The sequence below is a fragment of the Strix aluco genome, chromosome W (genome assembly GCF_031877795.1).
Source record: "Strix aluco isolate bStrAlu1 chromosome W, bStrAlu1.hap1, whole genome shotgun sequence".
Taxonomy (NCBI): Eukaryota; Metazoa; Chordata; class Aves; order Strigiformes; family Strigidae; genus Strix; species Strix aluco.
Window position 1 is genome coordinate 14414015 of NC_133970.1, and position 23561 is coordinate 14437575.

The window sequence follows — 23561 nt, forward strand, 5'->3', positions numbered from 1 at the left end:
TACGTCATGTAGATGCCCACGTGCCCAAAAGCCGTGCCACCGAAGAACATCAAAACAATGAGCAAGTAGACAAGGCTGCTAAAATTGAAGTAGCTCAGCTGGACCTGGACTGGGAGCGCAAGGGTGAGCTATTTGTAGCTCGATGGGCCCATGAAACATCCGGGCATCTCGGGAGAGATGCAACGTACAGATGGGCTTGTGATCGAGGGGTGGACCTGACCATGGAGGCCATCTCACAGGTCACTCATGAATGCGAAACATGTGCTGCAATCAAGCGAGCCACACGAGTAAAGTCTCCCTGGAACAGAGGGCGATGGCTGAGTTTTCGATAGGGTGAGGCCTGGCCAATTGACTATATTGGACCATTGCCACGAACACGCCAAGGCAAGCGCTACATACTCACTATGGTGGAAGCAACTACTGGTTGGCTTGAGACGTACCCTGTAAATCATGCCACTGCCCGAAATACCATCTTAGGTCTTGAAAGGCAAATTTTATGGCGACATGGTACTCCTGAAAGAATCGAATCAGACAACGGGACCCATTTTCGAAATAATCTCATAAACTCCTGGGCAAAGAAACATGGCATTGAGTGGGTGTATCACATCCCTTATTACCCACAAGCGTCTGGAAAGATTGAAAGATACAATGGACTGTTGAAGACTATGTTGAGAGCATTGGACAATGGGGGATGGAAACACTGGGATATAAATTTAGCAGAAGCCACTTGGCTAATTAACACCAGAGGATCTGTTAACCGTCCTGGTCCTGCCCAAACAAAACCCCTTCATACTGTGGGAGGAGATAAGGTCCCTGTAGTACACACAGGGAAATGGCTGGGGAAGGCAGTATGGATTGCTCCTCCCTTGGGAAAAGGCAAGCCCACTCGTGGGATTGTTTTTGCTCAGGGACCTGGATGTACTTGGTGGGTAATGCGGGAGGATGGGGCTACTCAGTGTGTGCCTCAAGGAGATTTAACCTTGGGGGGGAAATAATCTGTGGGCTGAGTTGTATGTTGCAGGAAGTGATGGAGGAAGTAGGAACGACGAAGAGTGAACCAGATACGTGCGATGATGACCCAAACCTAGCCGGTGCTGGAGTCCAACAGTCAAACATACTGCTCCTGTCCTGAACATCCACCTTGACAGATGGCAGCCAAGTCACTGAACATCTAGAGGAGTGAAGAAAGCTTACGGAATGAATAAATGAGTGTTATGTGGGACCTGGGCATGACGTAAATGGTATGGAATAAGGGGTGGAGACTGTATCGGGTCTGGCTGAGCCAGAATTGGTTTTCCCCTGTAGCAGCCCTCATGGTGCTGTGTTTTATGCTGGGAGCTGGCAGGGTGTTGATAGCACACTGGTGTTGTGGCTACTGCTGAGTAGTGCTTACACAGCACCAAGGCTCTTTCTGACATTTCCCCCCCCACAGTGGGACGGGGTGGGCAAGATCTTGGGAGGGGACACAACCAGGACAGCTGACCCGAACTGACCAAAGGGATATTCCAGACCATATGACGTCTGCTCGAGTATAAAGCTGGGAGAAAGGAGGAAGGGGGTGGGGTCACCCTTGGTCCTCCGAGGCAACCGCTACGCATATCAGAGCCCTGCTTCCTGAGAAGGCCCGACATCGCCTGTTCATGGGAAGTAGAGAATAAATCTGTTTTCTTTTTTTGCTTCCGCGCGCGGACCTTTGCTTCGCTTTGCTTATATTAAAACTGCTGTTGTTTTACCCACAAGGGTTGTTTTGTTTTCCTATCTTATTTTCTTTCCCTTCTTTGCCCTATTGAGAAAAAAAGGGGAAGGGGGGGGAAGTGATAGAGCGACTTGGTGGGTACCTGGCATTTAGCCAAGGTCAAACCACCACAGTCTATTTTGGCGCCCAACGTGGGGCGGGACAACGGCAGTTTTATATTAATTTTGCTATAGCTATAGCAGTTAGTAAGCGACAAGCTCTTGTGCTGGTCACGGGTTTGTTTATTGCTCTGCTTATCTTTATTTTGCTAAGCTCGGGAACATGCTGGAAGAAATTTGGAACATCATGAGTGGTTTTATTCTGCAAGCTCCCGAAGTACTTATTAATCCTTATGTTAGCTCTTTGATACTGTTCATTAATGCTATTCGCCTATTGTGGGCTGTGTGGAGCTCGTTAGGTTTTTGGTGTAAGAGAAAGCAAATTTTGGGTGAGAGAATACCAAAATGTGCCCTGAGGCGGCCTGTCCCTGGGTGGCAGGGGGAGTGGAAGGATTTGGGCAGATTCCTAGGACGGTTATCACCTCCTGTAGCCTGGGATCTTACCCCTGAACAGGCAAGCAACTCCACAAAACTGACACAACACCTGATCGAAGGGTGCCTTGCCTATCCCAGTGAAAATCAGCAACTCCTAGCGCTGTACTGGGGCCTGGCCTGTGCTTATCGAGCTGCAGTTCAGTGCTCTCAAAGGACTGTGGTGGAAACGGGAACTCAAACAAAAACAATAACAGCAGAGATTGCCCCAGTAGTAAAAAAGAAACAGTGGACAAGGAGAACAACAGGTCCATACCCTCGATTAATAAGGGACGAAAAAGAGGAGGAAGAAGCGGGTCCTTCAGCAAAGGGGTCAGAAGAGGGAATAACAGAACTCAAACAGGAGGCAGAAACTACCCGGTCCCTGACATCATCAGAACTGCGAGATCTGCGGAAAGACTATAGCCGCCAGCCGGGTGAGCGGATTGCTGCCTGGCTGCTTCGATGCTGGGATAACGGGGCTGATGCTCAGCAGCTGGAAGGTAAGGAAGCCCAACAGCTGGGTTCCCTTGCTAGAGATCGAGGAATTGAAAGGGGAATTGGAAAAGAAACAGGAATTTGCAGTCTGTGGAGACGGCTCCTTTCAAGTGTTAAAGCAAGATATCCTTTCAAGGAAGATCTTACGGACAACTCCCCAGGGAAGTGGGCTACTGCGGATGAAGGTGTCCAGTACCTGAGAGAACTAGCAGTGCTGGAAGTCATCTATAGTGATCCAGATAATGATGAAGCCCCTAAAAATCCAGAGGATGTCCTGTGCACACGGGCCATGTGGAGGAAGGTGATTAAAGGTGCACCATCCTCGTATTCTGCGGTCTTGGCTGCGATGTACTATCCAGAAATGGATATGGGAGAAGGACTAAGATGTACACCAACTGTGGAGGCAGTCTCTTCCTGGCTTCAGAACTTTGAAGAGAGTCTTGGAACCTCCTCATCTCTACGGGCGAGTGCCTTAGATGTCAGGAGCACCCCAAGAAATCGGTTCTCTTCCACCCCAGTCAGAGGGAAAGGGAAACCTAGGCGCATGACACGTGGCGAACTTTGGTTCTTCCTGCGTGACCAGGGGGAGGACATGAGGAAGTGGGATGGTCAACCCACCTTCAAATTGGAAGCTCGTGTACATGAATTGCGAGGAAAGACCCCTGCCAAGAAGACAACATCCAAGAAGGTTGTTAATGTAGCTGGCGTGAAACCGCAAGAAAGTAATCAGCGATCTCCCAGATACAGGAAGACTGAGATCACCTCCCTTGGCCCTGATGAAGGAATCTCCGGCCTGGCACGGCAAGGGTCAGACAGTGAATACTCTGACCAAGAACAGGAATAGAGGGCCCCTGCCTCCAGCCAGGAGGAGGAAAGGGATGATCGGGTGTATTGGACAGTGTGGATTCGATGGCCTGGCACATCAAATCCACAGAAGTACCAGGCTTTAATCGATACCGGGGCACAGTGTACATTAATGCCATCAAGCTATAGAGGGGCAGAACCTATCTGGATCTCGGGAGTGACAGGCGGATGTCAAGAACTGTCAGTACTGGAGGCCGAGGTTAGCTTGACTGGGGATAAGTGGGAAAAACATCCCATTGTAACTGTTTCAGAAGCCCCTTGTATCTTGGGCATTGACTACCTCAAGAGGGGGTATTTCAAAGACCCAAAAGGATACCGATGGGCTTTTGGTGTGGCCAGTGTGAACACAGAGAAGGTCAAACAGTTGTCTAATCTGCCTGGCCTCTCAGGAGATCCTTTTGTTGTAGGACTGTTGCGAGTTAAAGAACAACAGGTGCCAATTGCCATGAGGACCGTGCACCGACGGCAGTATCGCACAAACCGAGACTCTCTGGCTCCCATCCAAGAACTGATCCGTCAACTGGAGACCCAAGGTGTCATCAGTAAGACACATTCGCCTTTTAATAGCCCAATATGGCCAGTGCGAAAGTCTGACGGAGGGTGGAGGTTGACAGTAGACTATCGTGGCCTGAACGAAGTGACGCCACCACTGAGTGCTGCTGTACCAGATATGTTAGAGCTCCAGTATGAACTAGAGTAAAAGGCAGCCAAGTGGTACGCCACAATCGACATCGCCAATGCATTCTTTTCAATTCCTTTGGCAGAAGAGTGCAGGCCACAGTTTGCTTTCACGTGGAGGGGTGTCCAATATACCTGGAATCGACTACCCCAGGGGTGGAAGCACAGCCCCACTATTTGTCATGGACTAATTCAAACTGCACTGGAAAAGGGTGATGCCCCTGAACATCTACAGTACATCGATGACATCATTGTGTGGGGCAACGAGGCAGAAGAAGTGTTCAAGAAAGGACAAAAAGTAATTGAGATTCTTCTGAGAGCTGGGTTTGCCATAAAGAAAAGCAAGGTCAAGGGACCAGCACAGGAGATTCAGTTCTTGGGAATAAAATGGCAAGATGGACGCCGCCATGTGCCTATGGAGGTTGTCAACAAGATAGCAGCTATGTCTCCACCGACCAACAAGAAGGAAACACAAGCTTTCTTAGGACTTGTGGGATTTTGGAGGATGCACATTCCAGGTTACAGTCAGCTGGTGAGCCCTCTCTATCAAGTAACCCGAAAGAAGAACCATTTTGAGTGGGGTCTTGAGCAACAACAAGCCTTTGAGCACATCAAACAGGAGATAGCTCGGGCGGTAGCTCTTGGGCCTGTTCGGACAGGACCAGATGTGCAAAATGTACTTTACACATCAACTGGGGAGCATGGCCTCACATGGAGCCTCTGGCAGAAGATACCACGTGAAACTCGGGGTCGACCATTAGGATTTTGGAGCCGGGGATATCGAGGATCAGAAGCCCACTACACTCCAACTGAAAAGGAGATACTGGCAGCATATGAGGGGATTCGAGCCGCTTCCGAAGTTGTTGGTACAGAAGCACAGCTCCTCTTGGCACCGCGATTGCCTGTACTACATTGGATGTTCAAAGGAAACATCCCTTCTACACACCATGCAACCAGTGCTACCTGGAGTAAATGGGTAGCGTTAATCACGCAACGAGCTCGACTGGGAAAACCCAACCGTCCAGGAATCCTGGAAGAGATCATGGACTGGCCAGAAGGTAGAGATTTTGGAGCACTGCCTGAGGAGGTGGCTCGTGCCCAAGAAGCACCACCATATAACGAATTACCAGAAGATGAAAGGCGGTATGCTCTGTTTACTGATGGATCCTGTCGTGTGGTAGGAAACCATCGAAAGTGGAAAGCTGCTGTGTGGAGCCCCACAAGACAAGTCGTTGAGGCCACTGAAGGAGAGGGCGAGTCAAGTCAGTTTGCAGAAGTAAAAGCGATCCAACTAGCCCTAAAGATTGCTGAACGAGAAAAGTGGCCAGTACTGTATCTCTACACTGACTCCTGGATGGTGGCTAATGCCCTGTGGGGGTGGCTACAGGAGTGGAAGAAGACCAATTGGCAGCGCAGAGGTAAACCCATCTGGGCTGCTGCACTGTGGCAGGACATCGCTGCCCGAGTGGAAAACGTGGCTCTAAAGGTACGTCATGTAGATGCCCACGTGCCCAAAAGCCGTGCCACCGAAGAACATCAAAACAATGAGCAAGTAGACAAGGCTGCTAAAATTGAAGTAGCTCAGCTGGACCTGGACTGGGAGCGCAAGGGTGAGCTATTTGTAGCTCGATGGGCCCATGAAACATCCGGGCATCTCGGGAGAGATGCAACGTACAGATGGGCTTGTGATCGAGGGGTGGACCTGACCATGGAGGCCATCTCACAGGTCACTCATGAATGCGAAACATGTGCTGCAATCAAGCGAGCCACACGAGTAAAGTCTCCCTGGAACAGAGGGCGATGGCTGAGTTTTCGATAGGGTGAGGCCTGGCCAATTGACTATATTGGACCATTGCCACGAACACGCCAAGGCAAGCGCTACATACTCACTATGGTGGAAGCAACTACTGGTTGGCTTGAGACGTACCCTGTAAATCATGCCACTGCCCGAAATACCATCTTAGGTCTTGAAAGGCAAATTTTATGGCGACATGGTACTCCTGAAAGAATCGAATCAGACAACGGGACCCATTTTCGAAATAATCTCATAAACTCCTGGGCAAAGAAACATGGCATTGAGTGGGTGTATCACATCCCTTATTACCCACAAGCGTCTGGAAAGATTGAAAGATACAATGGACTGTTGAAGACTATGTTGAGAGCATTGGACAATGGGGGATGGAAACACTGGGATATAAATTTAGCAGAAGCCACTTGGCTAATTAACACCAGAGGATCTGTTAACCGTCCTGGTCCTGCCCAAACAAAACCCCTTCATACTGTGGGAGGAGATAAGGTCCCTGTAGTACACACAGGGAAATGGCTGGGGAAGGCAGTATGGATTGCTCCTCCCTTGGGAAAAGGCAAGCCCACTCGTGGGATTGTTTTTGCTCAGGGAACTGGATGTACTTGGTGGGTAATGCGGGAGAATGGGGCTACTCAGTGTGTGCCTCAAGGAGATTTAACCTTGGGGGGGAAATAATCTGTGGGCTGAGTTGTATGTTGCAGGAAGTGATGGAGGAAGTAGGAACGACGAAGAGTGAACCAGATACGTGCGATGATGACCCAAACCTAGCCGGTGCTGGAGTCCAACAGTCAAACATACTGCTCCTGTCCTGAACATCCACCTTGACAGATGGCAGCCAAGTCACTGAACATCTAGAGGAGTGAAGAAAGCTTACGGAATGAATAAATGAGTGTTATGTGGGACCTGGGCATGACGTAAATGGTATGGAATAAGGGGTGGAGACTGTATCGGGTCTGGCTGAGCCAGAATTGGTTTTCCCCTGTAGCAGCCCTCATGGTGCTGTGTTTTATGCTGGGAGCTGGCAGGGTGTTGATAGCACACTGGTGTTGTGGCTACTGCTGAGTAGTGCTTACACAGCACCAAGGCTCTTTCTGACATTTCCCCCCCCACAGTGGGACGGGGTGGGCAAGATCTTGGGAGGGGACACAACCAGGACAGCTGACCCGAACTGACCAAAGGGATATTCCAGACCATATGACGTCTGCTCGAGTATAAAGCTGGGAGAAAGGAGGAAGGGGGTGGGGTCACCCTTGGTCCTCCGAGGCAACCGCTACGCATATCAGAGCCCTGCTTCCTGAGAAGGCCCGACATCGCCTGTTAATGGGAAGTAGAGAATAAATCTGTTTTCTTTTTTTGCTTCCGCGCGCGGACCTTTGCTTCGCTTTGCTTATATTAAAACTGCTGTTGTTTTACCCACAAGGGTTGTTTTGTTTTCCTATCTTATTTTCTTTCCCTTCTTTGCCCTATTGAGAAAAAAAGGGGAAGGGGGGGGGAAGTGATAGAGCGACTTGGTGGGTACCTGGCATTTAGCCAAGGTCAAACCACCACAATTTCATAAGGTTTTCTATTACTGGTTACAATCCTCTCCTTGCTTCCAATTTTATAGAATATTGGTTTTGCCTTAATGGTTGGGCTCCTGGCTTTAATTCAGTCTTCACTGGTTCAGCTAATTTTGACCGACCTGGCACTTCAGATGCCCATACAAGGGGATTCACCGCATTCAAAACCTCTTCTGGTATCTTTGGCATTTCTTCTGCTGTTTCCTGCTGTAACAGAAAAACTTGCGCCTCCAGCGCCTTTTCTTCAGGAATCTGCACACGGATGTGATTACCTTCAAACATGATTTGTGCATTCAATTTACTTAACGAGTCTCTTCCCAATAAAGGCATAGGGCAATCAGGTATATACAAAAATTTATGCATAAAATTATGGGATCCATATCCACATTTAATAGGTTGGAAAAATGGCCTGACTTGCCTACTCCCCATGACACCAACAATGGATAAACTTTGCTTACTCAATTTACCTTTACATGTATTTAAAACTGAACATGCTTCTCCAGTGTCAACTGAAAATTCTACTCTCTCATTCCCCAACTTCAGGGTAACCAGGCGTTCTGTTGGGGAGACTTCCGAGTCACCCCCTGGTCCCGGTCAGTAGGAATCCTGATCCAAAGTCAACAATTCGGTGAGCTTAGGATTTTCATTAATTCTAGGGAGTCTCATCCGAGATCTAATTTGCGGACACTCCCTCTTCCAATGTCCTTTTTGTTTGCAAATTGCACATTGATCTTTTTCAAGTTAAAGGACCCTTATTTCTCCCCGTTTGATTCTGATTTCCTCTATTCCACCTTCTACTTCCTTGATTCACTCTCTCTATTGCTGCTGCTATTAATCGTTCTCTTTTAAGTTGTTCCCTCGTTTGCCTTTTCCTTTCCTCCTCCTCTCTATTACTGTACACTTTCGAAGCTGCCTTTAGCAGTTTATTTATAGATCTCGCATCCTCCCCCTTGTACTTCTGCAACTTCTTTCTAATGTTTGGATAAGATTGTCCCATGAATATATGTTAGTGACAGTGCATTTTCTTCTTTTTCTGGATCTAGATCTGAGTTTTTTGTTCAGAGCTGCTTAAACTGTATGTGCTTGCTACCCATGGGAAAGTATGTATTGTTTACTGGGAGTTGTAGGCTGCAAAGCCTTTTCTCATCGCACATTGCAGGCCCCACAAATGCTTCTCATTGCACCCAAGGCCACTTAGTGCGTATTGTTATCCAGACAAGTGTTTCTCATCAAACACAAGGACAAATTGGACGCACCAGATAGGTCAGCCTGTTCCTTAAACCGTCAACAATAATTAGCAAGGAACTTCTAATCAGAAGCTACAGTCCTTGGAGAAGCATCCTGGAACCTGGAAGCTTTTTAAAATTGTCTTACGTAAATAAGCTTAAGACCCCTGCCCGGATACAGACCCTTACCCTTAGAGCTTGTGCAGAAAGTTGAGAAGTCCACTGTATGTTACTAACCAATAAGGGATAGGAGCAATAAGCAACTAACCAATAATCATTATAGAAAATATGTAATCATGTAGTTCGGAGTGTATAAATAGTTTGTAATTCTTTTGTGTGGGGTGCTTGATTTGTGGATGCTTTCAACCTAGCACCCTGCACAGAATAAAGCAATACCTCCTCTCTAAACTAATCTTTGGCGGCTTTGAGAGTCTATTTCAGATAACATGGCCATTTAAGTGGTTGTTAGTGGTGGGGAGGGAAATTTCAGAGACATTAGAAGAATACTGTTTAGGAAACTAACCACAAGAGAAAATGATATGAAGTTCAGAAATATGTAAGTCCATAAGTTAAGAAAGAGAATGGAGTAGTTAATAGAGACTGAGGTAGGAGGTAGAGAAGGAGTAAGAAGGAAGAGAGTGTTGTCCCAAAATCTGGGTTCTTTTACCCGGTGCACAATGAGCCGAAAAACACACAGTCAAGATATTTGTTTAATTCATATCTGTGCAGAGATGGGTGCTAGGTGGTAATCCCACAAAACTAGCACACCTTGGTTAACACATGGTAAGCATTTATACAACCCCAGCGAAGTCTCGTCTCTACATTTAAAGTCACAGTATCCTCTGTTTTAACTGCACATGTTCAGTGAGGAAGGGGCTTTTCTTGGTGGGCACCTTTTTCCTACTCCAGGGAGGGTTTTTACTATGTTAATGAGGAAAGCTCACTCGTAGTTCCAGTAGTTCTCTCCTTAGCTTTATCAGCAGCTTTTGTTCCTGTGCATTTATCTTGGTATTTCCCTGCTTGATGGTCATCCCTGGGTCTTATCTTAGTATTTCTTTGTTTTAATCACAGTGTTGCTTCTTCAGGGTCCCTCTGTCAGCTTTACCAGTTCCTTTATCAATTCCTGGCATTCTTTCACAACCCTCCTTTGGCCGTTTCATCAATTAATATGTAACACTATTACAAATGTATATGGCAACCAGCCTCTGATTTTTTATCAGATAAGCCTGTCTGATATTCTGCATGACTTAATCTGGACATGCTTGTAAATCTATTCCCAGGAAAAATTGTTTCCACTCAATGGCACCCACCCAAGAAAAATGTGTTTAAACAAATGAGGCCAGTATTAGAATTCCAGACAGCGATCTGTGACTACCCCGGACAGCTTTTAGTACACAGCCCATCACATAAATTATTACAGCAAAATTTTTTATTATATGCCATGCCAAAGTGCAGCGACGTACTGTTGCAAGCCTTGACTGTGTTTACTGATGGATCTGGGAAAACAGGAAAGTCAGTCATAGTATGACAAGACCCACATACTCAAATTTGGCAATCAGACTTTACTCGATCCCCGGGATCGCCACAGATCGTTGAGTGAGCTGCAGTAGTCCGTATATTTCAACGCTGGGACACCCCAATTAACATTGTTACTGATTCTGCTTATGTTGCCAATCTTGTACAGCGTATAGAGAATTCATGTCTGAAGGACGTTAATAATCCACTGTTATATTCAATAATGCACACCCTTTTACGATTATTAAATAATCGCAAGACTTCTTATTTTATTGTACATATCCGAGCGCATACTGCACTACCTGGACCTTTGGCTGAAGGCAATCGACGAGCAGATGCGTTGACTCTGGCGTCTCAGGTGGTACCTAATGTCTTTGAGCAAGCACGGCTTTCACATGCATTTTTCCACCAAAACGCCAGGGCAATACAAAACCAGTTTTCTTTATCAAGGCGTCAGGCTAAAGACATCATTGCCACTTGCCCTGAATGCCAGAAGGACTCCCTCTCTTCAACGGCTAGTGGTGTCAACCCTCAGGGACTCACCTCCTCAGAATTATGGCAATCTGACGTCACTCACTTCGCTGCATTTGGAACGTTACAATATGTACCTGTGTCTGTTGATACCTTTTCTGGAGCAGTGTTTGCATCCTGCGATACAGGTGAAAAAGCACACGATGTGCAAAGACACTTTTTAGCTGCATTTACTTCCTTGGGCGTGCCACGACAGATTAAGACAGACAATGGACCTGTTTATGTTTCTGTTTCTCTTTTTTCTTTCTTTCAACAGTGGGGAGTCAAGCATCTGAGCGGCATTCCCCACTCACCGACCGGACAGGCCATTGTGGAGCGTACGCATGGCACGCTAAAGCATCTATTACAACAACAAAAAGGGGGAGATGGAGGGTATCAATCTACACCTCACGAAAGGCTAAATAAGGCATTATATGCCATGAACTTTTTAAACATTTCCCCTGCCTCACAGGTGCCACCAATATTGCGTCACTTCTCATCGCAGATACCAGATCAACAAGAAGTCCAGGGCAAGGCTCAAGTGTCAGCAAAAAACCTGGAAAGTGGTAACTGGGAAGGACCATATCCTTTAATAACCTGGGGAAGAGGTTATGCTTGTGTCTCCACAGGTCACGGTCCCCGGTGGTTACCGGCAAGGTGTGTGCGACCACACCTGAGGCGTGAGAGGCAGCTTTTGGTGGACACTCAGGAGCCGGCTGTGGGGGCTGTGGGTGCCCCTGTGCCGACAGTTTGCGGTCTCTTCGACTGATCATTTAAGCAGAATGTATGGGTAATGCTTGCTGCTGCAATAGGACCAAATACACTGTCTCTGTCCTTAATCACACTACAGTTGCCAACTCTTTTAAGAGAAAATGCTGACAGTAATTGCAACTCCTTGATGAAATATATAGGCTTACTAGTCACTAGTGAAAGATGTAGCTTAGACAAAATGTAGTTATTAATAAGGATGAAATGCTATAAGAATGTGTGTATTCAACTTCCTTTGTTTAGCAATATTAAGAATTAAGGACTCAAGTGTTTAACCTTATTAGAAACTCCCTTGGTTTTCCCCCTTGAGTGGTGGCCAGGCTCTGGGTGGAACCCAACAGGAGGATGAGATCAGATGTTTCCGCTCAAAGAAAATTGCCAGTTATTTTGGCCTGTTGATTTAGAGGCTGGACCTGCTTGCAGCGATGTTGGATGCCTCACCTACGGATGGACGCATCGCGTAGGATTTCCGCTTTGCGAGGAAGGGCACTCTAAATTCTCGCTGCATCCAGGGTTCCCCGGCAATTGCGGATCTGAATGTTAGTACCCCATTAAGTAAGTGTGCTATTCCGTATTTTCCTTACTGGTTATTTTTGTAGTTTTTAGTCATATGCCTTAATTATGGGTACTGAAATTAGCCTACTCTTTTTAACTAGCAACTGTAACTGCTGTATTGTTTCTAGCCTTCTGTGGAACTGTTTTGAGTATGCTGTGTTTTTTGAAGTTTGCCTAACCCTTAATTGATAAAGCCTTGAAACAAGTCTTGCAGGTGCAGCTGACGTGCGGAGTCACGACTTTACAACCAGTAAGGTTATAAAGAAGGTATGTTTATTCAGCGCTGGGTGCACGGGGGATCGCTCCTCCACAAACGTGCACATTTTGGAGCGAAAAGCAGCTCCTTTCTATAGCGTAAGTGTTTACATATTCATGATAATCCCGAGAATAGGGAGAGATATTACAATTAGTTTTGAGAAATCATTATCATAAATCCCGCCCCAAGTCCCTCCCCGTTGCGCCTGCGCAATGTCTCCTGATGGTCTTGGGCAGGGGTCTTCAGGATGAAGATTGAAGATTCCTCTTCTTCCTCTTATGACTTTTCACCCAATTAGGTCTCTTCAGCATGTCAATTTAGCATTCTTTGAATTCCCCTTCCTTATCTTGGGACTCAGTAGTTGCAGCTCCTCCCTTATCTCAAGAGCCCATCCTGCTGAGAGCCCACCTTTCTGAGAGGCCTGCATCTATTTCGTTAAGGTTTCTCACTTCAATTCCCCCCTTTCTTTTCCTAGTAGTAAATTCTTTTACTTCTTTCGTTAGCTAAAATTCACTCATAATCCTTATACTAACTACTGAAATTATTCCTAACTCTAATACTTATCTTATAGTTTAAATCTAGTTTTCAGGGCCTTATTGTTTTTTGGTATCGGAGTAAAGTGAAGAGCCTCGTATATAGCCTGTATGCGTCTGGTAAGTCTCCAATTCCAGACATATATGGCTATAGTGAGAATTAGTAGGATCGCTACTGCTATTAGCAATGCTATAATTGGGTGGAGAGCTATAGTAAGTATTCCAGTAGCTGTAGGTGACCACCCAAGGAGAGTATCCCACCAGTGGTGATCAGTGGTTTTCTGTACTTGTGTTAGAATCTCATGAATTTGTTCTGTATCATGTTTTACTACAACTAACATTTCTTTTCCTGTCCTTTTTACATCTTCTAGGATGGAGATTAAGTCTTTATGTTGCAACATTTCTTTAATCCTATCCAAATTCATTCCTATAGAGACAGGATCTATTTTTCTAATCAAGGTATAATCTGATTTTATTACCTGAGAGGTTAGTACTGGGATAGTATAGGTAAAATCACACCCTTCAATTTTTGTGAAATTACATACACAATGATTGGAATAGTTTCCTATCTTTACCTTAAAATAGCCATCTATGAGCACACTTGTGCAAAGGGTACGAAGACATATGCACCCTTCTCCTATATATATCATGACTGTATCATTGTTTATGGATGACTGTATTTCAAAATGACACTCTTTCTGATGTGTGTCTAAGCACATGTCTTCGGCCTGTATGCCGTTCCCTTCACAAACGTATCCCTGCTGGCCCATATTAATGCATAGTTCTGTGTTGACGGTTTGCCATTTATCCCCTTGCTTCCATGCCCATCTCCCATGCCCTACTGGACTGATTATCATTCCCCCATGGTTTAGTCCTATAGAGGTAACAGGGTATATGCTATGCTGGGCAGCTTCTACAACTGTTAATACAAAGGCAATTATTTTGTCATCCTGTCTTTCATATGTAAAATTCACCAGTTTCCACCAGGACTGCAACTCCCTCTCTTGAGGTTTTGCCTTATCCCAAATTATCTTTCTAATCTCTGTTGGGAGGATTCCTTCTTCGCCTTCTCTTAAGATATCGGAAATGACAATTTGCATCCACATTTGTGCCTGGATGCAACTAAGGGCCCAGGATATGTCTTTTGGTATCATTTCCAATCCTTCTACTATCATCAAATGGTCCTTAATATTGTTTTTTTCCCAATCAGGGAGTAGTTTAGACGTCAGCCATTCGTGATTTCCTAAGGCTAACAAGGATGATATCAAAGGTTGTTTTAGTTTGACCAGCTCTCCGGTTGCGGATGCTAGCTTGTTCATTATTACTTCTGAGTCTATGCTGTTTAGTACTCCTAGTCCTGTTCCTAGGACCCCTGTCACATCCCTTTTTGACCTCATAGTGCGAGATTTTAACCACTCTCTCCATCCCTCCTGTGTTGCTTTTATAAATGGGAGGCATTTTTGGTGGACACCTGACATATCTAGTTGCAAATGTAATTCTATTTGCTTCAATGACCATTTAGGATTGTACAATACAATCTGCTGTCCTGTTTTCCGAATTATGTGTGGGCCTGTTTCATAAATATGGTATCCAGGGTATGGGGGAGCTATTGGCTTTACCATTGTTGTTATTGTTGGTTTAACCGTCGTTGTTGTTGGCTTTATTGGCCTTGTTCCATTTTTAATTCTAAAAATTATGTTTTCATCTGGACGTTTCCATATACAGCTGACTTCTACTGTCTCAGTTAATGAAAAACTCAGCCAAGTTGGTTCAGCTTGGACTTGGATCCGAAATTTAAATTTTAACCCATTTCCCTGTCGTTTCCATAGGTATTCCACTGTAACATTTTGTTCTAAAATGTGGTCGTGCCAACACTCAAGCTTACTACTACCACAGTCTGTAACAATTTTACCCTGTGAGGTTGAAATTGAGATCTGGGTGGACCCACTATACTTGGTTCCATCCACCATTCGACATCCTATGCTAATTTCTTCCCCGGATATCCCCCATATCTGAGGGATTCCTTCATCTTCATTCCATATTCCCTTTTTATATACATAACCTCCAGAACCCTCTTTGTACATGACTACAGTAGCTAAAGTTAGCCCTCGTATTTCTGATTTTTTTCCTATTGTCTCTGTGTACGCCAAATGAGCTTGTGACCATGGCCACTTGTTATTGCTAACACCTGGGGTGCTACAGCATCCCAGTTCACAGCATTTCCATAGATCGAACAATCGTTTAGAAAACCTTGAGATTTGTTTCCGACTAGGGGGCGGAGTTACAACACTTATAATACTTGCCGGTTCAAAACCGTTCCTTGCACACCCTACTAACATTCCTCCTTTTTTTGCCATGATTTCATACTTTCCTGTTTCCTCATCCCAGACCCATGAGTCATTCAGAAATGGAGTCGCTTGTATTGTTACTACTGCTAGATGTGGTTTTTGTTTATTTGGTCGAAACATATGCAGTGGTGACAAAAAAGAACTGCTTCCCACTGTCATATCTTGACTCAATATTATGACCGAGATAAGAATAATTTCCCTGGCTGGACTTGCGTGATTCTCCATTGGGACTTAGGTGTCTTCTTCACTCGTGAGTGATGAATCCAGGCGTTCTGTTCCTTGATTTTGATAGCCGTGTAAGAGGTCAGCAGTACTTGAAACGGTCCTTCCCACTGTGGTTCCAGGGCCTTATCTGCAAAAGACTTTACATATATAAAATCGCCAGGTGATATCTTATGTACGGGTCCATCAAGCCCCCTGCCTCTAGTACTGTATACATGTTTCTCAATCTTTCTGAGTTGTTTGCTCAACTCTATGAGGTAACCATTCATTATTTCCTCCCCTACTTGTGATGATATCCCCATCTTTACAGAATACGGTCTTCCATATAGAATTTCAAAAGAACTTATCCCTTCCTTGGCTCTGGGCCTTGTCCTGATTCGTAAGAGTGCCAGAGGCAAAGACTGTGGCCAAGCCAAATTTGCTTCTTGTCCCAATTTCACAATCTGTTGTTTAATCAAGTGATTCATTTTCTCTACCTGGCCACTCGATTGTGGTCGATAAGGTGTATGCAGCTGCCAATCAATTCCTAACAGCAAACTCACTTGTTGAACTATTTTTGATATAAAGTGTGATCCTCTATCTGAGGACATTGTTGATGGTACACCAAACCTTGGAATGATTTCTTGTAGCAAGACTTTGGTGACCTCTCGGGCTTTTGACGTTCTACAGGGAAATGCTTCTGGCCATCCTGAAAAAGTATCTGTTAATACTAACAAATACCGGTACCCCCCTTTCCTTGGGAGTTCCGAAAAATCGATTTGCCACTGTTGCCCAGGCAGGTTACCTCTGCCTATGTGTCCTACTTTGAATTTTGGGCCTCCTTTGGGGTTAGTCTGAAGGCAAAGATCACACTGTTGAGTTACTTGCCTCACTGTCGTATACAGATTTCTTGCAACAATCTTCCCAATTAAGTATTTATATAATGCTTCCGTCCCCCAATGACCCTTTCTATGTTCTTCCCAAACTACCGCCCATATCATGTGTGAGGGGACTATGATTTTCTTCTGTGAGGTAATAGCCCATCCATCCTGATTATATTTTCCATCTAAATCCTCTATAAGTTTAAGGTCTTCCTTATTGTAGTGGGGTTTTTCCCCTAGTGTGACCTTACCATCTGGGATTAGTGCTCCCTCGGTTACCTGTTCCATCCGTGCCACTCGTTTTGCCTCTCTGTCCGCGAGCTCATTGCCTCTTTCTATGTCCGATTGTACTTTCTGGTGCGCCTTTATATGCATAATAGCCACCCTTTCTGGTAAATGAACGGCTTCTAAGAGTTTCAGAATCTCTGTGGCATGTTTGATGGTTTTTCCTTGAGAGTTCAAAAGTCCTCTTTCCTTCCAGACGGCCCCATGAGCATGCACCACTCCAAATGCATATTTCGAATCAGTCCATATGTTGATTTTTAGCCCTTTAGCTCTCTCAAGGGCCTTTGTTAAGGCAATTATTTCGGCTTTCTGGGCTGAAGTTGAAGCAGGTAGTGGCCCAGAATCCAGGACTTTGCTGGTTGTTGTGACTGCATACCCTGAGTGTCGGGTACCGCTTACCATATAACTGCTTCCATCGGTAAACCAATCATCGGCTCCCTCCAACGGAGTGTCTTTCAGATCTGGTCAGCTGGAGTACACAGCTTCAATAGTTTCTAGGCAGTCATGTTCTAAAAGTTCCCCGTTCCTGCCATCTAGGAAAGAAGCTGGATTGACAATGTTAGTCACCACTATTTCTACATCATCTAGCTCTGCCATGATAGTAGCCTGGTACCTCAGGTATCTCTGTGGTGACAACCAGTGACCACCTTTAGCTTCTAAGACTGCTGATACAGTGTGGGAGACAAACACAGTCATTTTCTGACCCAGGGTAAATTTACGAGCTTCCTGGATATTCAAGATTATGGCTGCCACTGCTCTGAGACATCCTGGCCATCCTTTTGCAGCCTTGTCTAATTGCTTGGAGAAATAGGCCACAGCCCTTCGATAGGGCCCAAGATCTTGGGTTAGGATTCCCAAAGCTATTCCCTGTTTTTCGTGCGAGAATAGAGAGAAAGGTTTACTCACATCTGGGAGTCCAAGTGCAGGTGCTGACATCAGGGCCTTTTTCAAGTTCTTATAGGCCCTGTCAGCATCTGGGGTCCATTCTAACCTGTTTCCGCTTGTGCCTGCCTTAATAAGGTCATACAGAGGTTTGACCAGGAGCTCATAGTTGTATATCCAAAGCCTACACCACCCAGTCATGCCTAAAAAGGTGCGCAGTTCTTTCACAGTTCTGGGTTGTGGTGTTTGGCAAATTGCCTCTTTTCGGGATTGCCCCAGGGTACGGACTCCCGCGCTTATTTCATAGCCCATATAGACAACCTGTTGTTGTACCACTTGTGCCTTCTTCTGGGAGACTCTATACCCCTGTAGACCCAAAAAGTTTAGGAGGCTCACCGTCCAGGTGATACATCCTTCTCTGGTTTCCGTAGCGACAAGCAGGTCATCCACATATTGGAGAATCTTGCCTTTGTCAGGTGGCTGGTCCCAGCTTTCAAGATCTTTAGCTAATTGATTGCCAAATATCGTGGGGCTGTTCTTAAATCCTTGAGGCAGCACCGTCCAAGTTAGTTGAGTTTTGCGACCTGTTTTGTGATTTTCCCATTCAAAAGCAAATAATTTCTGGCTAGACTCGTGGAGAGGGAGGCAAAAGAAGGCATCTTTTAAATCTAGAACGGTAAACCAGGCTAGTTCCTGGGTTAAGGTGGTGAGCAAGGTATAAGGGTTAGCCACTACAGGATATAAATCTTCGGTTATTTTATTAATTGCTCTTAGATCCTGCACCACCCGGTAGGACCCATCTGGTTTCTTTACTGGAAGGATAGGGGTATTGAAATCGGATTCACATTCCTTCAGCAATCCCTGATCTAAAAATCTCTCAATGATGGGCTGAATGCCTTCCCAATCCTCCCTTTTTAGAGGATATTGTTTTATCCTTACTGGTTTTTGCCCTTCTTTTAATTTTACTATAACTGGCATAGCATTTTTAGCCTGCCCTGGTATATCTGTTGCCCATACTCCGGGGTATACCTGGTCCATAATTTCTTTACTAATTACTTCTTCTTTTATTGGAAGATCTGTTAAAAGTAAGCTTATCATTTGTATATATTGTTGATTATTTACCTTCAGAGTAACTTCCCCTTTTTTGAATGTAATTATAGCTTTCAATTGTTCCAAAAGATCTCTTCCCAGAAGAGCTTTAGGTGAATTTGGTAGATACAAGAATTTATGTATACCCATTTGCTTTCCCAATTTATATTTTAATGGCTTACAAAAATAAGCTTTTTCAGTTTGTCCAGTAGCTCCTTTTACCATCACATATTCTTCTCCTAGGGGCATCAGAGCTTGATTAAGTACTGAATAAGTTGCTCCGGTATCTACTAAAAATTCTATTTCTTTTTGTTCTTTCCCTAGCTTTATTGTAACCAGTGGATCCGCTAGGGTGGACTCCTCCGGTCCCTGTCAATCTGTATCTATTGATGCAAGTACTTTCCCTTTCCGCTTTTGTTTCGGACAGGCAGCCTTCCAGTGTCCTCTTTCTTTACAAAATGCACACTGGTCTTTATCCAGAAACCCCTTCTTAAATTTTCTCCCCTTTAGTTCATCTATTACTGCCACCACTCTTCGTTGCCCCTTCCTATACTCGTTTTCCCTATTGCTAAACACCCTCCATGCTTCATCCAGTAATACTTCTAGATTTCTGCTTTCCGTGGTGCGTAGTTTCTGTAACTTACACCTGATATCCCCTGTGGATTGCCCCAAAAATAATGATACCAGCTGTTGTATTCCTGCTTCGGATCCTGGGTCTAGTGGCGTATTTCGGCGCATCACTTCCCTTAGCCGATCCAGGAATTCAGAAGGTGATTCCGAAGGACCCTGCTTAATTGCATATAATGCTGACCAATTTATATTTTTGGGCATGGCCCTTTCCAATCCCTTTAAGATTAAATCCTGGTATCCTTTTAACCTGTCCATTTGAGCAGAACTGTTTGGATTCCACCTTGGGTCCTGAAGGGGAAAGAAATCCTTAACCTCGTTCCCCGTGGTTCTGCAATAGTCTGAGGCCAAATCACCTGCTGCTTTCAGAACCAATTGTTTCTCGGTCTCTGTTAGGTAATCCAGTAGTAGCTGTATATCATTCCAATCAGGATTATGTTGTTTCAGTATAAACTGAAATTGTCTGGTCACACTTATTGGGTCACTTCGGAATTCCTTTACAGCTCTTTTCCAATTTTCTAAATCTGTGGTGGAAAAGGGTATTTTTATTAGCATGGCTCCCCCATCAGGACGGACTGCCTCCCTAAGGGGTGCCTGTAGAATTGTTTGAGCAGATTTTCCCCGTGTGCGGGAAGAGACCGGGCTACCTGGGGGAGAGGGGGTAGGAGTAGGGTCTGAATCTGAGTCTTGTTCTTGTTTTTGTGGCGGTGGAGGAGACTGCTTTTGTGGGGGAGGCTTAAATAAGTCTGTCAGGTCGGGGTCTGATCCTTGGTGCACCTTTCCAATTTTTGTACATCTCTGGCCAAAACTACATGCTGAGCAACACTGTCTCAGTTTTCCTTTTAATCCTTTATTGTTTTCTCGCTCCAAAGCGAGCACCAGGGGATCTTGTGGTATGATTAGACCACAATCTTTTTGCCAATCTGGATGATTACGGATAGTGAAAAACATGTCTGCATATGATACTTCATCCCACTTCCCCTCCCTTCTTAAGAACAACATTAATTGTAGGAGGGTATTATAGTCCAAAGTTCCATTTAGTGGCCATTGTGCCTCATTTTCCAGTTTATAAAGTGGCCACCACTGATTGCAATATTTTATGAGAGTCTTTTTATTTTCTGTACCCCCAGACTTAATGATATCTTTCCAATGCATTAGTATACATCCTAAGGGGCTTCTTTTTAGGACTTTTTTACTGTGGGTATTTCCCATCCTGCTCCCACCTCTATCCTAAAGAGTTTGTTTCAGATTAAAGTGGGAACAAACGGGGAACACTCCTATACTTTCTCTTTACGCTTGAAATTTCCCAATTTTATCCCAAAGTACAACCTATCTCAACTGCGACAACCGTAATATTGGTACAGGCAATTACTACAATTAAAACAAGCCGAACCCAGCGGCATTTACACCATACACAGAGTCAGTGTGTTACCACAGAATATGGTAACAAACAACAAAGGATTACAACGATTATTATTCCAGCTATTATCCCACCAACTGTCGTCAGGGACATACAACTCATCATACCAGCCTCATACACTCTTAATATGTTAAGTTGGATATCCCCCTACGACCACTTTGCTCGCCTGGCAGCTGAATTCGCTTCGTTCGTCTCCGGCCGTTCTCCTCGCGGAGAATACGGAACCTTGGATCAGAACTCCACACTCGCTTCGCAGCTGTGCTGCGTCTCACTCACACTCTGCAAGCACTCAGTCACACAGTTTCTTAAAGGGCCCGTCTTGCTTTTTACTCACACTCATGCTACAAAATGTACCAATTAAGATAAGAGCCAAATTCGCATATCACATAAATCATAAACCATTAATCATTTATCACAGGTATAAAGCCAGTTAACTTAAACTTAACACATATAATTTCAATATTTCAATTTCCCATGGGTTACAACAGATGATATGAACGATAGCTATCCCGTTTAACACCCTAAACAGAGCTCTTTCCGAGGCGCCTTAACCAGACTGGGTACCCCTCTAGGCTGTGCACCAGACGTCTCTGCGCGCCTTACCAGCCACCCGTGGGACCACGCTGTGCGCCAGACGTCTCTGCGCGCCTTACCAGCCTCCCGTTACTCTTTAAACATACCTTTGTCTGTAGTTTAGATGGCTCTTGTCTGCCCCCGCAGTGAACGGCTGAGAGCGGAGTTCCTCCGAGAATTCCCAGGCCGCGGCTAGGACGTCCGTTCCTCAGTCGTTCCGGCAGCCGAGCAGAGAGAGTCCCATCTGGGGTGCCAAAATGACGTGCGGAGTCACGACTTTACAACCAGTAAGGTTATAAAGAAGGTATGTTTATTCAGCGCTGGGTGCATGGGGGATCGCTCCTCCACAAACGTGCACATTTTGGAGCGAAAAGCAGCTCCTTTCTATAGCGTAAGTGTTTACATATTCATGATAATCCCGAGAATAGGGAGAGATATTACAATTAGTTTTGAGAAATCATTATCATAAATCCCCGCCCCAAGTCCCTCCCCGTTGCGCCTGCGCAATGTCTCCTGATGGTCTTGGGCAGGGGTCTTCAGGATGAAGATTGAAGATTCCTCTTCTTCCTCTTATGACTTTTCACCCAATTAGGTCTCTTCAGCATGTCAATTTAGCATTCTTTGAATTCCCCTTCCTTATCTTGGGACTCAGTAGTTGCAGCTCCTCCCTTATCTCAAGAGCCCATCCTGCTGAGAGCCCACCCTTCTGAGAGGCCTGCATCTATTTCGTTAAGGTTTCTCACTTCACAGCTGCAAAACAAAGAAAGGGGAGATGTGGGAGGCATTGGCCTGTCAGCCTTACACAGCCTCTGAGCAATAGCTAGGCTTTGATGAAAACAGGCCTTGGAAGAAAGATAAGAGGCTGCTGAGCTATGCCAAGGTGGCAGGGAAAAACAACGGACAGCTGCAACACTGAACTGTGGCAAAGTACTGAACTGTGAGAAGTTACCACTGCGTGAACAGCGCGTGAACGAGAAGGTGATTGGCTTGCACAGCGCGTGTTAGAGTGGTCTTATGCTGATAGGAGAAAAGGTTGATAGCTGTCTAATTGCTGATTTGTTAACTATGAAGTAAGAGGTTTACCAACAGCATCCGAGAGCATAAGTATGTACCGTTGTAACAATAAATTCTCTTTTTTCTTCTGGACTTCATGGAGAGTCCGTGCCTCAGTTGCCACAGCACCCTGTGATGGGCTGTGAGGAACTGAAGGAGTTAATGCCTCAAACATTCATCGACATGGAAAGCCTCAAGGACAAGTTGTGGCCTTTGTGGTTAGTCTAAGGAATTAATTATATGCCTAGGGAAGCACAGGGTGTATTGAAGGGTTCATGGCTCTGTTCCCTTGCAGTTCTATTGCCAAGTTCCCTAGATCAGCCTCAAAGGGGGGAGACAGACTGAGTAAAACCATATATTCAGGTTAATGCCTATGCTTTAATTTATGACTATAGCCTTGAAGAAGAGCTAAAATATTGATAAAAAAAACCACCTGGCACCAGATGGAGCTAAAGGCTGGATAATTGCCCAAGAATCAAAACCTGAGGAAAAGGTAAAGGTGGCAGGGGAAGGTCATGACCACCGACTCAACTGGACAAAGGGGTTAATGCACCCCATCCCCCTCAATGCACCCACAGAACCCATGCTCCGCCTTTTCCTCATCTCTCATGCAAATGAGTTCGTGGAATACCTGCCTCTGTCTAGTATGCAAATCAGCCAATAGGATGAACTTAAAAGGCTACAGAAAAATTTTCTGGGTGTGTACCTACCACCTGAGATTATCGGACCTGAGACAACGCTGGAACCTGGGGTGGTGATCCGGATTCTTTGACTCTTTCTCTCCTTTCCTTTCCTTTCCTTTCCTTTCCTTTCCTTTCCTTTCCTTTCCTTTCCTTTCCTTTCCTTTCCTTTCCTTTCCTTTCCTTTCCTTTCCTTTCCTTTCCTTTCCTTTCCTTTCCTTTCCTTTCCTTTCCTTTCCTTTCCTTTCCCTTCCCTTCCCTTCCCTTCCCTTCCCTTCCCTTCCCTTCCCTTCCCTTCCCTTCCCTTCCCTTCCCTTCCCTTCCCTTCCCTTCCCTTCCCTTCCCTCCCTTCCCTGCTTTTCTTTTCTTTTCTTTTCTTTTCTTTTCTTTTCTTTTCTTTTCTTTTCTTTTCTTTTCTTTTCTTTTCTTTTCTTTTCTTTTCTTTTCTTTTCTTTTCTTTTCTTTTCTTTTCTTTTCTTTTCTTTTCT

General features: G+C 45.1%; 1 protein-coding gene across 1 annotated transcript in view; it reads right to left on the reverse strand.

The window, feature by feature from the left end:
• The window catches only part of LOC141917660 (uncharacterized), a 33928-nt gene extending 18876 nt beyond the window's left edge, over positions 1-15052 (reverse strand). The window contains exon 1 of the mRNA XM_074811029.1: positions 13031-15052. Coding sequence (XP_074667130.1) covers positions 13067-15004 — 1938 coding nt within the window. The 5' untranslated portion in view covers positions 15005-15052 and the 3' untranslated portion in view covers positions 13031-13066. The remainder of the gene's footprint in view (positions 1-13030) is intronic.
• Between the last annotated feature and the right edge of the window lie 8509 nt (positions 15053-23561).